This window comes from Schistocerca cancellata, chromosome 6 (genome assembly GCF_023864275.1).
Source record: "Schistocerca cancellata isolate TAMUIC-IGC-003103 chromosome 6, iqSchCanc2.1, whole genome shotgun sequence".
Taxonomy (NCBI): Eukaryota; Metazoa; Arthropoda; class Insecta; order Orthoptera; family Acrididae; genus Schistocerca; species Schistocerca cancellata.
In genome coordinates, this window is record NC_064631.1 from 532,003,155 (window position 1) to 532,021,923 (window position 18,769).

Consider the following 18,769-nt stretch of genomic DNA (forward strand, 5'->3'; position numbering starts at 1 on the left):
ATGGTGGCTGTGAAAGAGCCAGGCACTATGACTCCACAAATGTTAGCTGCAAAGCCAAACCATTTTTGTACACTGAAGAGCCAAAGGAACTGATACAACTCTCTAATACTGTGTAGGGCCCACTCAAGCTTGCAGAAGTGCCACAGCACAGCATGGCATGGACTCAATTAATGTCTGAAGTAGTGCTGCAGGGAATTGACACCATGAATCCTGCAGCGCTGTCCATAAATCCATAAGAATACGAGAGGGTGGAGATCTCTTCTGCACAGCACATTGCAAGGCATCGCAGATATGCTTAACAATGTTCATGTCTGGGGAGTTTGGTGGCCAGTGGAAGTGTTTAAACTCATAAAAGTGTACCTGGAGCCACTCTGTAACAATTCTGTACGTGTGGGGTGTCACATTGTCCTGCTGGAATTGCCCAAGTCCATCAGAATGCAGAATGAACATGAATGAACGCAAGTGAGCAGACAGGATGCTTACATATGAGTCACCTGTCAGAGTCATATCTAGACATATCAGGGGTCCCATTATCACTCTAACTTCACATACCCCACACCATTACAGAGCCTCCGCCAGCTTGAACAGTCCCCTGCTGACATGTGGGCTCCATTGATTCAAGGGGTTGTCTCCATACCCATAAACGTCTATCTACTTGATACGATTTGAAATGAGACTCATACAACCAGGCAACATGTTTCCAGTCATCAACAGTCCAATATCAGGTTGACAAGCCCAAGTGAGGTATAAAGCTCTGTGTCATGCAGTCATCAAGGGTACACGAGTGGGCCTTTGGCTACAAAAGCCCATATCAATTATGTTTTGTTGAATGGTTCGTACACTGTCACTTGTTGAAGGCCCAGCATAGAAATCTGCTGAAATTTGCAGAAGGGTTGCACTTCTGTCACATTGAGTGATTCTCATCAGTTGACGTTGGTCTCATTCTTGCAGGATCTTTTTCCAGCTGTCGAGGATATGGTGTTTTACCAGATTCCTGGTATTCATGGTACACTTGTGAAATGGTCATACTGGAAAATCCCCATTCATTGCTACCTCAGAGATGCTGTGTCCCATCACTCATGTGCTGACTGTAACACTATGTTCAAACTCACTTAAAGCCAGATAACCTGCCATTGTAGCAGCAGTAGCTGAACTAACAACTGCACCACACACTTGCTGTCTTATAAAGGCGCTGACGACCCCAGTGCCGTTTACATATCTCTGTATTTGAATATGCATGCCTATACCAGTTTCTTTGGCACTTCAGTGTATCTAGAGAAGAAGAGCGGTCCTATCACACTTCACTGACAATAACGTTGTCTCTGATGAACACTTGTCGACGAGGGCAACATTCTTGGTTCTGTAACTTAAAAAGTATTCAAGCCCTCTCATATCTGTGAAGCTATTCTATATGCTCATGCCTTCATCAACAGCCTGCAATGGGGCACTGTGTCAAATGAATTCTGTAAATCTAGAGATATGGAATCTGCCTGTTGCCCTTCAGCCATAGTTGGCAGTATATCATGTGAGAAAAGGGCAAGCTGAGTTTCATACAAGTGATGCTTTCTAAAGCCCTGCTGATTCGTGGACATAAGCTTTAAGCTTTTCAGTCTCAAGAACATTTATTATATTCAACCTGAGAATATGTTCAAGGATTCTGCAACAAAGCAAAGTTAGAGATATTGGTCTGTAATTTTGCAAGTCCGTTCTTTTAACCATCTTATATTCAGGAGTCATCTGTGCCTTTTTCCAGTTACCTGGGTCTTTGTATTGAGTGAGAGATTCATGCTAAATGCAGTCTAGCTAAGGGGCCAGTGCCATAGAATACTCATTGTAAGACCGAGCTGGGATTCCATCCACACCCTTTCAGTTGTTTCTCTGTGCAAGCAATGCTTATTACTATGTTGTTCATATGGGGATATATCAATGGTCAAATGATGGCATGTTTGTATGAGTGTCCTGCGTGAATGATTTCTTGAACGTCAAATTTAAGATTTCATCTTTCTTTTTGCTATCTTCAACTGCCACACCAGACTCATCAACAAGCAACTGGATAGAAGTCTTAGACCCAAACCAGAATTTTCTTGGGTTCTCTGCCAGATCTTTTGCTAAGGTGTGATGATAGTTGTTGTGTGCTTCACACATAGATCTTTTCACAGATGCACAAATCTCTACTAACCTTTGCTTGTCATCAATTTTCTGGTCTCTTTTGAACTGAGAGTGCAACTACCTCTGCTTTCTCGGAATTTTCTGGATTTTGTTACTAAATCATAGTGGTTCTTTTCTATCCTTAATCCACTTACTAGGCACATAACTTCAAAACCATGATTTACAATGTGCTTAAACTTTGCCCACAATTCGTCTACATCCATCTTACTGGAACTCAGTAATGTCAATTCTCTTTTATCTGCTATTTCTAGCGGAAGCACTCTCCTAGTCTTCTTCGCTGATTTACCAACTTTCGTAACCGCTGTTGCTGTAGGGACAAAACGATCACTGATCCAATTTTTTATACTGACATTATTGATAAGGTCCGGCCTATTTGTAGCTACAACATCTGAGATATTTCCATTGTGTGTAGGCTGCCAAACTAGCAGCTCAAGACAGTTTTCAGAAAATGCATTCACACAACTATCTGTCTATACCATCTGCAATGAATCCATAGACATTCCAGTCTGCACTTGCTCACCTCCAACTACTGACATGTGATATGGGAAAAAAATTTGGAAATTTGTGGTAAGGTCTTGTGGGACCTGACTGCAGAGGTCATTGGTCCCTAAGCTTACACACTATTTAACCTAACTTAAACTAACAACAACACACACACCCATGCCCGAGGGAGGACTCGAACCTCCAACAGGGGGAACCACGTGGGTCATGACAAGGCGCCTCAAACCACGCAGCTACCCTATTAAAACTGTTAACGTTGAGGGCAAGTTTGATTTATATGCTGTCCAATTGCCTGCATTTAGGCATTATAATATTAAGGATGAAATTGTATTTTTCAGTAACAAGTATCAAAATGTTATTATTAACAAGGTGAAGATGTATATATATATATCATATAAATGTTAGGGTTGAGGACTACCATTGGATAACAGTGCTAATAAGAAGTTTTTTGAGGGACAAGGTAATATGGAAAAAGTTAAATTGTGTGTCAGTAATAAACTAGGGCGTTTTAGCTGTCAAGGATTCAATTCTACTAGAGTTCCTTGGAAGAGGTATACTGGTAAAAATGCATATCGGTTTGTTGCCTATAGTAGGCCAGAGAAATCAGTGCCTTAGGATAAAGTAACAGCTACCCCATGTGGTTATGATCTTGGTATTTAAGCACTACTGACAATAAATTTTCTTTGAATGATTCTAGAACTATCACAGCAGAATAAGGTGGCCCTTAAAAACATCCAGCAATTAACTTGTTTTCACCTGCACCTGTTACACGCAACCAGATAATTTCACTGTCATGCTCAGCTTCAACCTCAGTAGAGACAATTTTGTTGTCAGCTGCAATGAAAGCTGCCCCTTCTGTGGTGTCTGATCTGTCTTTATGATATGTGTTCCATAACTTGCTAAGAATCTCAGAGCTTACCACTTTTGTTTTCAGCCAAGTCTCGGCTCCAACAATAATTTCAGAACAAGAACTTCTCTGGATGGCAGTAAATTCAGAAACTTTGTTACAAATACCTCAACAAGTTACTGATAAAATTTTGACAGTTGATCTGTCTGTACTCTGAACATAGTCTGACTTCCCTTCCTGTGTAATGACTGGTGAGTGTTCATCAGAGGATTTCAAAGCACTGCCTAGCCTAAAAGCCCACATGTACACACCACAAGTACTCTACTACCCAAGTAGCTGCTTTTTTTATATAGTGTACTCATGACCTATCCAGGGGAATCGTACAAATTCCCATTCAATATATCAGGTCTAGAAATCTGCAGTCAAGACTGTCACAGAGTTGATGAAGCCTTTGGTTGAGACCCTTCATTTGGCTCCAAACCAGAGGACTCAGATCAATTCAGGGAACAATGATGTAAATTTCAAGCTCTGCTTGTACCTCACACACAAGGCCAGCAGCCTTCACCACCTCTGCCAGCCACCTGTATGAACTGAGGGTAGCCTCAGGACCCAAGCAACAGAAGTCATCGATGCCAATGTAAATCCAACTTGCAGATGATTGCACCCAGCATGCTCGATATCTGCAAGCAAGGCAACCTCCACATCTCAGATGAGAGCTCCAGCACATTGGCTTTCTTTCCAGCCCTTAACACTATCTGTCTAAGAGGCTTCATAAAATGCCTGACGTTGGACCTCCTGACAGCTAGTAGACCCATTTCCCCATGTGCCTGCTCAGACCCTGCTGAAGCAGCAGCCACATGTCCATTCACAGGGTGAATGGGTGAGGCCAGGCAGTTAGTCACTACATTGGCCCTCCACCTTGAGCATCAGGAACGAGTTACACCTACAGCTCACCCTGCTGTGAGGGTGGATCCATCACTTTTGGTACACAAGGAGGTGCCTCAGCTGCAGAGCCCATGGGATGCACCAGATTCTCCACCTCAGTTGCACTCCAAGACAGCAACCTGAAGGTGACTGACCATAGCCAAAAGCACATTCAGCTGTTTGCAAACTATGGCCAGCTCTTCCTGCATCTGCACTCAGCGTGCATACATCCTACCTATCCTACATGTACACATTCTACCCATACTGGTCACAGCAGTGCAAGAGTTTCCACTTGATAATACTGTGTGAACTTTCAACAGGAGACTATCCATCAGATATTTACCTAGGTAAATATTTGACCCAAAATGAAAGTCATGGTGCATGGAAAATACAGTCTCACACTTAAAATAATTTTGCAAATGGAAGTGAAATTTAGTGATCATTCATAGCTATGCAGCAGGAAAGAGAAAAAAAGAATCATACTGTCCAAAATCCTCCTGGTGTCCAAAACTACCCTGTTTGACAGTACCCTCTCGGAGGTTTGTACACAGTTAGGTCTACTAGTTACTTTGTTCTTTAACTGATAATGTGGCAGTTTCCAGAGTGCTGTTTGGCTATATTGGGTACTCATTTTGGTCTGTGATCTTACACTTTGGCAGAGTATTACACATATCTCACAAGAAAAAGAAATTGTAAATATAATTGTAGACAGGAAAATAAAATGGTCAATTAGGAAATAAGTATTTTTCCTGTGCATTTTTAACATATAATATGTATTACATACAAAAACTTCCTTTATATAAAAAGAATCTACCAATTCTGTTTAGCATTTCATGTGACAGAGTTTTCATTGTATAGATATATTGCCACTAACAGATGCATTTAATGAAAATTATGTTAAAAACCACTAAATTTACAACATTTTCTGGAAATTATCCTAAATGAGGACATATAAGTATTTCTAAGGGAAATTCACACTTGATTGGATAAATCTATGTTTCAATGTGTATTGCAGATCAGAGTAATTCATCAGTGGAAAAAGCTGGCCTCTTGGCAGCTGTTCCAATGAAGTTACTTCCATCAGACAACAAATGCCGAATGCGAGGAAACACACTTTTGAAACAAATACGTGAAGATCGTGCTAATGGTCTCATCCCAATATATGTGAGTATTCTGAAAATTTGGGTTAAGTGTGAGTAACAAAATAATTAAAAATAAGAACTTTTAACCAACAAAAGGGGCCACTCACTTGTGTGAATGCTTAAGTCTCCTCGAGTATTTGAGGGAGGGAAGGGACGGAAAGGTATGAAATTTGAGCTCTAGCATGATTTTGTCATTTGGGTACTATACACATCAAATAGTAATATGCAAATTACATCACAAATAGGAAGTACTACCACACCTGGAAATCTTAAGATTAAGATTAGACATGAAATCAGATCAATGCAATAACTATACTCTTTCAACCATTCATCATGTTTCAAATATCTCATCAGGATCAAACTGAACAAGTAAAGCTATACATTAACAAAGGGTAGTGCTTATATAAAAGGAACTGAGCCTGTAAGCTGCATTAACACTTTGGAGATCAAGCCTGAGTGTATCTCACGCCACAACTTTGTGTTAAAAAGACCACACTGCAGCGTAGATATGGTCATGATTTCCATGATGCGCAAGCCACCTGTCACTTGAGAACCAACCTGTTTCATATGAGAACAACATATGGACATCTTGTGACCTGGATCTCAACTGGTGCTGCCTTATGTTGTCAATTTCTAGAATTATTTAAACAAACACATTAGCAAACAGTTGCTGTCATGAATGATTGAGCTAGAATGATTGCACTGAGGTAATTTCATGTCTGTACTTGTTAGATTTCACAGTTTGTTGTAATTCTGCTACAAATATGTCATGCTTCTTAAGTCAGAAAGAAATTTAGGAAACTCAAGAGGAAGAAATTGCTCAGTGACTCACTTCACACTGGCCGGTGTGGCCGAGCAGTTCTAGGTGCTTCAGTCTGAGACCCCTCGACCACTATGGTCGCAGGTTCGAATCCTGCCTCAGGCATGGATGTGTGTGATGTCCTTAGGTTAGTTAGGCTTAAGTAGTTCTACGTTCTAGGGGACTGATGACCTCAGATGTTAAGTCCCTTAGTGCTCAGAGACATCTGAACCATTTGAACTCACTTCACACTCTTTTCTTGGGAGGATTATTATACTACTATCTGTGAAAATTAATTTAAAATTGGTTACCTATCAAAGAAGTAAATTAAATATGAAAAGTAAATCTTGATTCTTGGCCTTATTAGTATATATTACTCTTGAAAATACATCAGTTGCATTTGTAGTGCTAAAACTTTAAATAACAGTGCAAATGGCTGATTTCCTAGGCCCAATATTCTTCTAAGTGGCTGGTCTCCAAAGTGTTAAAAACATGCTATCACTACATTGCTCTACAGTATTTGTTATTGAACAAACTAAATTTGATGTACTTAAAAAAAACAGCAAAGCTGCTATTTGTATAAATAAAAAGGCCAGCTGCTTCCTTCCTCATGTTAAATGACTGCTGTTTGTCTTCTGCTGGTATTTATATGATCACATTTTTTATCATAGAACAACAGATGTGTCATGAGAAAGGAGGCCTGTTTACAATGAACATTCCTGTTTGTCATGTACCAGTGGCTAATATGGAACTCCATTGCCTAAGAATTTAGATAATCATATAATGTTTAATAGTAGTAGTAGTAGTAGTAGTAGTAGTATTTAATATTCTTTTGTTCTTTTGAATTTGTAGAGATCCCCAATTTCTGGCTTTGTGTTATAGGAAATTGTTGAACATTTTTACAGAAGATTTAATCACCCAAGGTTCCAGGAAAATATTTTTGTGTCTTGTATAGTAGTTGTGCAAATTATAGAACAATAACAAAAATTCTTGGCTGGAGCAGAACATAAAATAAGGGAAAGGCAACCGCTCACCTATAGCAGATTGATGTGTGGAACAGTGAAATATGTAACAGAAAATAGTATTCACACTAGCTAACACTAACTCTTTATCTAGCAGAAGGACACACACACACACACACACACACACACACACACACACACACACACACACACATAACCACACAGACACCCAAACTTTCCTTTCCTTGGCCATGGGAGTGTGTGTTGTGCTGTTTTCTATTATATGTTTCTGTTCTCCGCGCAGCAATCTGCTGTAGGTGAGTGGATGCCTTTCCCTTATTTTACATAGCTGTGCAAAATACAAATTTTTCAGATTTTTTTATTATTAGCAATGAGTTCATTAATACATGAATTTTCTGTGATATTGGCATTGGATAGTCAATATCAGTTAAGAGGCTACTGCTACATTTGTAGTTATCTATTTTGCACAAAACTTTTTTCTCTTTTTCCCAATACATAAGCTGTATCAAAGGAATAGTCAGTCAAGGGGCTAATAAACCATGCTACATATAATGTGGCTAGTGCGTACATTCAGGAGGTAAAAAAAAGACACACTACAAGTCAAAAAGTCATACTACCTAGCTCTTCTCTCTCTCTCTCTCTCTCTCTCTCTCTCTCTCTCTCTCTCTCTCTTTTAAGCATCACTATAGGGGCCAACAACAGTTTTGATCACAATTAAACTTCTGTATCAGCTTATTAAAATTGTCTATTACTCCAAAACAAACTGTAATAGTCTCGGCAAACATTCATATAAACCAAAATCAAAGTTAATGTTTCTGATTGAGTTTTAATAAAGTTCAAGCACCACTTAGCCACTATGCATGTGCTAAGTAATTATGAGAGTAAACAAAGCTCCATTGAGCCTGGTAGTTGTGTAAACTACACATTCACATGTTAAACACTATACACACAGTTTAAGCAGGCCCTGGAAACTGTTCATGGTGTTTGTATCTCACGGGTAGAGGCAAGTCAGATAACAGCACCTGAAGAAGAGGGGACCTTATATTTGTCCGCCACAGAAATGTATGTGAGTGGCCAGTGATATTGGCAGTGCTCTCTCCAAAGCACATATATCAGTACATCCATACCTTTCACTTGCACATCCAGTGGGTTCCTGATCCCTCAACCCTTAAACCAACATGTAGGGCTGAAACCTGCCTGGCCAATTCATGGAAGGACAATGCATCAGAAGTGACTGGGAGTTGGGCAGTGTCATGCTGGAAGGCTCCTGCAAAGAGTCCAAGGCTGTTGGTGTCAATGGTGCTGGATCCATAGAGTATTGTGCAGCCCCATAGAATTCTGGGATGGAGGTGTCCTTCAAGGATGTGGCAGCTCTGGTGAGTCAACCATTGATGAAGTCAAACTGATGTCCTTGGACATGTCCCTCTGTTCACAAGAAGGGAATACCAGTTGGCCACTCGCTGTTGCCCTAAAGTGGAGAGAGCTGCGATGTAGTTGTAATAGTGGACTCACCATTGAGGGAGGTTGTTGACCAATGTGCCACAACTGGAGTTGGTTGCAGCACTAGAGCAGCCTCTATAAAGAACCACTAGCTTTTGCTAAAATCAGTGATAAAATTTTGTGCTGATAACGGAGTTTATATTTATCTAATGAATTAATATATCTTGTAATTCTTGATTGTTGTTTTTATTTTAAAAAAATGTACTTGACAAGTTGTCATCTTCTTTACATGTCTACCCAAAGCCATTGGATTATCAGCACATTAATTAGTGTAATCTTGAGAGTTGATTGCAGTAATGAGTAATTGTGACTTAAATTGTGTTTCCTTTGAATGTGCTATATAATGGCAATGGCTTGCAGCATTGTTAACACCAGTTCTGTCAGATCACCTAAGTTAATTGCTGTCAGGATTGTCTAGCACTTGGCTGGGTGACTGTCCGCGTCTGCCAAGTACTGTTAGCAAGCACGGTGCACTCAGCCCTTGTGAGCCTAATTCAGGAGCTACTTGACTGAGAAGTAGTGACTCCAGCCACAAAAACTGACAATGGCTGAGAGAGCCAAACCAAACAGTAATAGTACTTGGTGAACATATGAACTAAAATAGAAATTAATAAGAGACAGTTCCTGTTTGAGTTTGAATACTACCAGTATGTAGCCACTAAGCACACATTTAGCAAGTATGAGATTAAACAAAGTTCCATTAAACCTGGTGGTGTTGGAAACAAAACATTTACAAATGGAAACACTGTGCACACAGTTCTGGTAAATTTTCACGGTGGTCAGATCTCATGGGTAGATGCAAGTTGTATAACAGTGACTGAGGAAGAGACCAGCCTTATATCTGCCCACTGCAGAAATTCATGTGAGTTGCCAGTGATATTAGCAGTCATCCCACCACAGACACCCTCACCAGACATGGGCAACATTACACATATCAACACATCCATATCTTCCATTTGCTTGCACAGCAGGGTTATTAAACTTTTGGGGCTACTTGTTCCTTTGTTGAGGAGAAGAGAGGAATATGTTGAGGAAGTTTGAATTTCATAGGTTGAAACTTTTCAAGTTGTAATTTGCACAAACAAATATGTATTTCCCTATGTTAACAAGTTTATCTTACACAAAAAGGTTATTTTCAGCTGCTACACTTCAAGTTTACCAGACATCTTTGCTGATTTATTGTCTGTATTTGCAGGTTGTAGCAACCTTTGGAACAACAGGAACTTGTGCCTTTGACCCAGCTGATGAACTTGGACCCATATGCAATGAAGAAGGCATATGGCTTCACATAGATGCTGCATATGCAGGTATAGTGGATGCCTTACTTTTATCTTCCATAACATGAAGTTTTTATATTTTCGCACTTTTTGTGTATAGTCGTTTAATAACCAGTCATCAAGCAATTTCACTTGTGAATCCGCTGGTGAGCCAAACGTTTGACTGTTGCCTACCACAAGATTGAATACCACCTGTTAGCACTGCAAGTAAGTGATGCCATAAGAAAAGTTGATAAGCAGAGCAAAGAAAATAGGCAGTCATCCTAGTGATGATATGGGCTGCAAGTGGGGAATTCTACTGTCATAAATAACTTTGAAAGGGAGCATATTGTTGTCACCCAGCACCCAGGATGAACATCTTGGAAATGATGAAGTTGATCAGCTGGTCACACCCCACTGTTGTGAACATCTACAGACAGTGAATGAAGGATGGTGAAATCAGGAGTAGACCACAAGATGTTAACAAGCAGGTCTCATCATGGGATGCGTAGGTTGGAGGCTTGCCCAACTCTGCAAAGCAGGGTAGGGAATTTTCTGTGGCAGAATGATGTTGGTGCAGGCACAAGTGCTTCAGAGCTCACAGTGTACATTGTTTAATGTCGGACTTCACAGCAAATGACCACTCATATCGTATGATTGCAGTGGGAATGGGGCATTGAGATCTGACTGTGATGAATGGTGCCTTGTTGTCTTGACAGATGAATTAAGTTTCTTGTTACACCAGGTCAATAGTCGTATCCAGATAAGCCATCATCCAGACAAATGGCTACTCAAGACATGCACTGCTCATCAGGTGCAGACTGGTGGAGACAGTTTTATGCTACAGGGTACATTCATGTGGACTTCTGTAGGAACTGTGATAGTAATCAAAGGCACCGCAGCAATTATGGACTATGTGAACATTATTGTGAGCCACCTGCATCCCTTCATGATTGGTGTATTCCCCAATGGAAGTGCAATCTTCTGGCATGATAACTGTCCATGTCAAAAGACCCCAATCATGCTGCAGTGGTTGAGAAGTGTGATAGTGATGCCATGTTGATGTCTTGCCCACCCAAATTTGCCTGACCTGAAACCAATTGAACACATCTGTGATGCTGTTGGACACTGGGTCAACAGCCACAAATCACTAGTCCATAAGTTACAGGATCACATGACGTGTGTGTGTGCATCTGGTGCCACATACAGGTACCTCTGGAAACCTTTCAAGGATATTTTGAATCCATGCTGCACACATTTGATGCTGTAGTGTATTCGAAAGGTGGACCAGCATGCTATTGATCAGGTGATCTTAATTTTTTGACTCATCTGTGTAAAGTATCAAGAAAAAGTACAGTGGTCAACAGCTTTGTTAGGTTGCTACTATGTGTGATGTAAATGAGAATGAGCAGCAATAAGTAATATCATTAGCAATTTCCTGTCTGATTACATTCAAGAAAGATGCAACAGAGTAATTACTGTCTATATGTCTCTATACCTTATTTTATTTCCATGATCATTATAAAAGATAAACAGTGAAAGCAGCAGAGTTGTCACGCAGTCTTCCTTGAACACTGATCCTCTCAGTCTATCTAACCAGGTGTCAAAAGAGCGGTGTCACCCTTCTTCCAAAGATACCCATTTAAATTCCATGAAGATCCCTGTTACACTTCTATGTGAGCTCTACTGACATGTTTGGTGTGTACTGTCAAACCTACTTGGTAAGCACTTTTAACGATGGAGCAAGACACAAGAATATGTTGTGTGATTGTCTCATGTAGGGTTTCCTTTAAGGGTGCCTCACACTTTCCCAGAACACTCCAACATCTCTCCGGACCTTACTATAAAAATTATAGTAGATGTCATGGATACCCCTTCTTAGGGATGCAATTAGATTTATCCTGTCAGCTTGTTGCAATCTCGTTTGTTGTGCGAATGTAGTAACCTCCATTTTTGCAACAGTCTCCAAATGGTAGCATTAAGGCCAGGTTGGTCTTCACAGTCATTTATTTCTTTGCTTGATTTGTGTTTATGTGGAGTGCAGTTTATGATGACTTTGAGCTTTAACCAAAGCCTGTACTTGTCTGATATGAACTATGTGTTCTCATTTAATCTTTTAAGTAGGTTATTTGTGAGTGTCTATGAGCTCTACCAGAGAAAAACATTTTCCTAGCTTTCTTGGCAATCTGTTTGCTCTCTATGATTATCATCCCTGTGTACACATCATGTTTGCTAATTCTCTACCTGTAATGACACTATCAAAAATATTGGAACTGTTTATAGTTAGTAAATCTGACCCATTCATTTGAATGTGGGCTGTCAAACTTGCTCAGGGAAACTGTATGACAGTGTGTACAGCACTGCCTCATAGACTGTTTGTCTCTTCTACCAGTTATATAATCATAATTTAAAGTTGCCACTTACTACCAACTATTGTGTCTGAATTTGGTTGCCAAAAGAAGCATTTGCAGTCAGATTCATTTTGGATCTCACTAGACTTAATGTTTGTACTTTCTTCAGCAAGTGATTTATCTTTCTGGTACATGATCAATGCAATATCCAAAGTTTTCCTACTTTCTCATTAAAGAGTTAACTGAGTTCCTAATGTGATACGCAGGTGACTAATTTCTTTGATAGACAAGTTGGGGTTTTGTTCTAGGGATTTTGCAGTTTTGTCTACTCTGAAAAAACTAACATCTATGCTGAGACCCCACAAATGAGCAGTCTTCATCATTTTCATCACTCTCTATAAAGAATCATGAATAGCATCAGTTTACTATAACAGACATAGTTGATGATAACATGAACCGTGATCCACAAATGACTGCACATGTTGCTTTCTATTGCTCTTGAAAAAGACTTCTCTACCTTCTCACACCCAAAATGCTCATTCAATTTGTTCTCCTTACATGACACCATTTACCGGAATAGGGACTATTGCAAACCTAATATTCAATCTGCTTGCAAGTAGCAGCCTCTTCTTGTTCTTCTATGGCTTCTTGGACTTTGACTAAGGAAAGACCACTGCTCTAGCAGCGGGAGAGATAAGGCCAACTGGCTCTTTCATTACCAGTAGTATTGAATGCCCAGACCTATTCTTTGGAAGTATGGAATCAGTCATTTATCCATTAGCCGCATATAACTCTATCCATGAACCAGTCCCAGAGTTTGCAAACAGCTAACCAGTCATCATGAGGTGACTAGTTGAAGTTGGATTAGGGTTCTCTGTAGACCACACAGGCTATAGGAAAACTGGTAAGTTCTCTGATACACTTGCAGTTGTAGGAGACCATCCTGCTTCTACACCATTGACAAAATTAACAGTGGCTATATGAAATGATCATTGGTGTTGATGGCCAGGAGTCCCCACTTGGGGAAGTTCAGCTGACAAGTTAGAAGTCTTCTCATTTGACGTCACATTAGATAACTTGTTATCAGTGATGATGAGAACAGCACAACACCCAATCCATGTGGGGACAAAATCCTGACCCAGCCAGGAATTGGACCCAGACCCACTACATGGCAGTCAGATGTGCTGGCCACTCAGCCAAGGGGGTGGACCAACAGCTATATGAATCTGGTTGACAGTTGCTGACAGTTTCCAACTGTTTGAACCATGGCTTTAAGAATGTCATGTGGGCTTCACATGACTGATGCTTCAGAAGTCCATGCTGTATCAAGATCCCATGATGGCCACATTTCATTGCCATATCGACTCATGAAAGCTACCCATAAGACTAGCTCTTGCCAGGGCAAAAAGGAGTAAAAAAAGATGAGACTGAACTGGCCTCTTATCGGTAAAGAGAAAAGTGTTGACTTACAGTTGCCAAAGTTTCTATGTGTCTTTAGACCCTAGCCTTTTCCATTTCTTGATTAACTTCAATATACACTGAACAAAATAGATTATAGGCATGTTTCTTGTCCAACACACTATTATATATTTAATTTCCCTATGAGCTTATCACTGTCATATTAAAATTGCATTGTTTCTGTGAGACCTATGAGATGCTTTCTTATTCACTCTCTAATTTATTCCACAGGTTATAGTGGATTACTTTATGAAAATCTTATTTATAGACAATAGATGCTGTATTTAATAACATTTCATATTCCTGTAATTTTTGTGAGATCTGTTGCAGAGTGAAAATTGCATCAGCTCATGGAAGGTATTTTGCTCCTATTCAGACATATCCCAGCTGTCAATTCATCCTAGTATATACAAAAACTGCATCAGTTCATGGAAGATATTTTCCTATTCAGACTTAGCTCAGCTATTAATTCACCATAGTATATACATTTAAAGCTGTGAATCATTGAGCATACCATCTCCAAGAAAACCACCCTGAGAAAGTATAATAGGTTGATAACAACCTTCAGAATACTAATGCAAAGTTCTAGTTATAGCCGGGGCCAGAATTCATGCACTCCCCTCTTTGTGATGCGCAGCATGTGAGACAGACTATGTGGCATATTGCTCCTTAGATTTACTGGAAGACCTGGATTAATGATCTACATTACCAAACTATTAAATCGTTCTAAATAAGGGTTAAAATTGTCACTACTCCTATGTCCAAATAAAAGTCTTGTAAGAATCTACTTTCTGGAAAGATTCCAGATGTGAACACAATACTGAAAAAAATAGCAGCACAAACAGTCACTACACCACCTTCAGTTGGCATTTAATGACTCTAGCTGTTACCTAATTATTTGCACTGATTATATCTACAAGTACAAAACAAGATAACAGTTCAAAGTCAATAAACAACTAATAACAAAAAAACTGCACCCTTCAAGTTTCTGCAGAACAAATAAAATTTATTGCCCTCAGTTACATCTCACAAAGGCCAACTCAAAAGAATAACAGTTCAGGCTAGCAGATGGCACCAAGCTCGGATATAAAATGGATTTTCCTATTGATCATTTGCATTCTCAGTAAACTGCACCATTCACCTAGAAAAATATAAGATTAAGCAGATTTCCACCCTCATACGCATGAAAACACTTGTAAGCTGTTTCAAGATATCCATGTTGGCTGTATATCTTTCCTGATGATGAAGGATCACTCATTCCCAGTCTGCAGCTCATAGTCTAGTGGCTAACATTGCTGCCTCTGGATCACAGGTTCCCAGGTTCAATTCCCAGCCGGGTTGGGGATTTCTCTGCACGGGGACTGGGTGTTTGTGTTGTCCTCATCATTTCATCATCATCATCATCATCATCATTCGTGACTGTGGGTAGACTGGACTGAGTAAAAACAAATTGGGACTTTGGGCGGGCGCTGATTATTGTGCAGTTGAGCGCCCCACAAACCAAACATAATTGTCACTCATCCCCAGCTTGATATGGTCATACTCTTAAAAACATCACCTTTGTCCCACAGGGCCCACTCCTTGCCTCCTTCAAGCATGAGTGATGTTGGCCCCCTGATCATGTGAGCACCCAACCATTTCAAAAGTTTATTACTATCAGGTGTTAGAAAACATCTGTGAATATGGCAGTGAAGCCAGCATAGTAGACTCTTATCACATCCCATTTAGAAGGTTTTTGGAAAGACCAACTCATCATCTCCATGCTGAACAAAGTCATAATCTCCCAGATACCAGAAACCAGCTCTGAAATCCACAATAGCCAATAGAGTGAGCCAGGGCTGCAGCTAACTGGTTTGGCTGGCCGTCAAGGTGGGTGGTGGTGATGGCAGGTTGAGGTCAGGATATTGGGAAACCAGCATCCCAGGGCAAGAGTGAGCAGTTGTGTGATGAGTGGGAGCCTGCTAGAAGCCTGATGAGATTTCAATGAACCAATAGTGACAAACCAACAGTACCGTATTTACCCGAATCTAAGCCGCACTCGAATCTAAGCCGCACCTGAAAAATGAGACTCGAAACAAAGGAAAAAAAGATTTCCCGAATCTAAGCCGCACCTGAAATTTGAGATCGAAATTCAAGGGGAGATAAAAGTTTTAGGCCGCACCTCCAAATCGAAACAAAGTTGGTCCATTGTAATATGAGACACAATTTAGGTCGAATGAATGACGATACAGCTACAGTAGTTTGGTTCGAGTCGTAAGCTTTACCAGGTAGCCATTGCTATGCGTCAGGCGCTCCGTCCGTATTTATACGGGTACCCTTCCTTTTTCATGTGCTTCGTCTGGTTTGAATCGATTGCTTATTTTGTTTGATCTGATAAGTGCCGTTTTCTCTGTTATAGTTGTTTACGTCACTCTAAGCTGAAAATGCAAAACTGTACTGTGTCATGCATTGTTTGTCGCATTCTGATAGTGCGTGTTTACGGCCTGTCGCCGTTCGCGGCATGGCTTACTTTTGTGCGTGCTACCGCCGCTTACAACTAAAAAGAGGCGAATCGTCTCATTAGCGAAGCAATGTCAAGAGACTGCTATTTGTTGTTACTTACACTGCTGCTTTCTTTGAGAATGATCAACAAGAACCAAATAATAGGCTGCGTATGATAGAACATGTTCTGAACGAGAGTTAGGCGAAAATTTTTCTCCGTTTGAAAATCTTTGCGGCCGCTTCTTTAGTACATCAAATTCTGCACAGAAATTAGAGTCATCTTAGATTTAAAAATCTAGTCAGTTGCCGTGGTTCATTTCTGACTGTATCACTATTAGGCTAAGAATAATACGAATATAAACAGACACGATAAGTGTATTCTTCCGCGTTTGCTGTTGTCTCACTCTAGTTTCGTAGTTTATTAGGCAGACAGGATTTAAATGAGATAGCAACAAACACAGAAGAACACATGGCAAAATGTTTATATTCATATTATTGTTATGGTGAATGGTGAAGAGAATATTGCTTGTGATTCACATTTCATCAGGTTACTTTTAGCAACCATCTCTTCTCACAGGTAGGAAAAAATTCAGAACGTAGAGTTGGCCATATTGAAAAACATCCCAAACAGTCTTGCCAGTCGGATTTTCGTAGTACATTGAAATTCTAATACATTCGAAGATGAACAATACAGAATTTGTATTTACTTCGTTGGATAATGTATGAAAATGCAGTGGTCGAAACTCGGGGCAGAGAAAAAAAAAAAGCTCGTCTTCCACCCTTTTTTTTTTTTTTTATTTATTTACTGACGCAGAGGTTTTGGCGCCATTATTTATCTTTGTGCCTACGAAGCATGTCTGTGTAGCGCTACATATATTCGACGGCAGAAGTTAGTTGTGGCGGCACCTACCAACATTTTTCAGAACTTCCGCTTGCTTTGCACTCGATTCTAAGCCGCAGGCGGTTTTTTGGATTACAAAAACTGGAAAAAAAGTGCGGCTTAGATTCGAGTAAATACGGTATACATAATTGACTGTGATATTGCTCAGGACAGCCACAGCTTGCAGTGTGTCAGTAGTACACAGCCATTGAAGTAGGTGCTCACCAGGACATGGCTCATTGCTACAGGCCAGTAGCAGTGAGGGAAGCAGAGGCATCAGCACCAGCAACATTGCAAGGCCACTGACCTCGCAGACCCTGCACACCACATCATCCACACTACCCGGTGGCAACTAGCAGCCTCAGAAGTAGGTGGATGGGGCATGTATGATCTCCATGTAGACCATGCATGGAAGAGGCAGCTACCATCAGCTGAGACACACAAATGGTGCAGGCAGCAGATAGTTTACCTGCAGAACTGGGAGTAAACTAGATGCCACTGCAAGCCCACCACTTGCAGAGTTCCGAGTGCATAGAATTGCACTCTACGTGAACACAATGCTGTCACTAGCAGCATCTAAATCCATAGATCCATGGAACATGTAGGTATGGACACAATGACTGCAGACCATTTTTAGCAGACTTTGGTTGCCAGCAGACTGACATATATTCTAACTGAAAATTAAGAATATTTGTAAGGCCCTGAACCATGCTCATTTTGCTAGAGCACTGAAGTCATAACAGAACTACAGCTTGGATATGAGGTACTCATTCCATTCGTGCCACTGTTGCTCCTTCTTCCTGCTGTGTTGGTACTTCAGTGTTTCTAGACCTGGCAGCACAGCAGCTCTCAGCACATTGACATGCAGTATTGCATAACTTGCTTAGTTGACTTGACTCACTTCCATGGCCTGTTTTGTTAACCAAGGGAGATATCTTAATTTTCCTATCTACAGAAAGTACATCTTTTTATAGCACATCAGTATCTATCTCTAAGGCACTGTGGATAGTAATTAAATGGTTTAAAAGGATGTTTTATAATACACAAAATCAGAATTTAGAATGCAAAAATATTCAGTTCAATTAAATATCTCTGTCTCTCTTACAATTTTACAGCTTGAGGTGCCTCATTTATTGGCTTACCCCATAGCTAGCAGTCCTAATTAGAATTTTAAGGGAATAGAATGGCTGGCCAGTACTTATCTTCTAGGAGCCTGAATTCCAAGTACTGTTTATACATTAATTTAAAAGCAGAAAAAATTATTCCTAGTTTTTGGAACTGTTAGTTCCTAACTCAGGAAGGAGAGATGAAGAGGTTTTCCAAAGTGAATTCGTCTTGTGATACAATGAACCTAATTCCAGAACTTACAAAACCTATTTTATTATTTCATTTTATGTTATTGCGAGTTCTATTGGTCCTGATAGCAATGGAGTTTCAAGGATATGGAACAAGTCAGTATTTTTAAAATGTTAACAATA

At 40.2% G+C, this 18,769-nt stretch overlaps 1 protein-coding gene across 1 annotated transcript in view; it reads left to right on the plus strand.

Annotated features, from left to right (window-relative positions):
- The window catches only part of LOC126088572 (aromatic-L-amino-acid decarboxylase-like), a 188,174-nt gene that overhangs the window by 103,225 nt on the left and 66,180 nt on the right, over positions 1-18,769 (plus strand). Inside the window, exons 7-8 of the mRNA XM_049906760.1 lie at positions 5,457-5,605; positions 10,061-10,172. Of these exons, the coding sequence (XP_049762717.1) occupies positions 5,457-5,605; positions 10,061-10,172 (261 nt within the window). The remainder of the gene's footprint in view (positions 1-5,456; positions 5,606-10,060; positions 10,173-18,769) is intronic.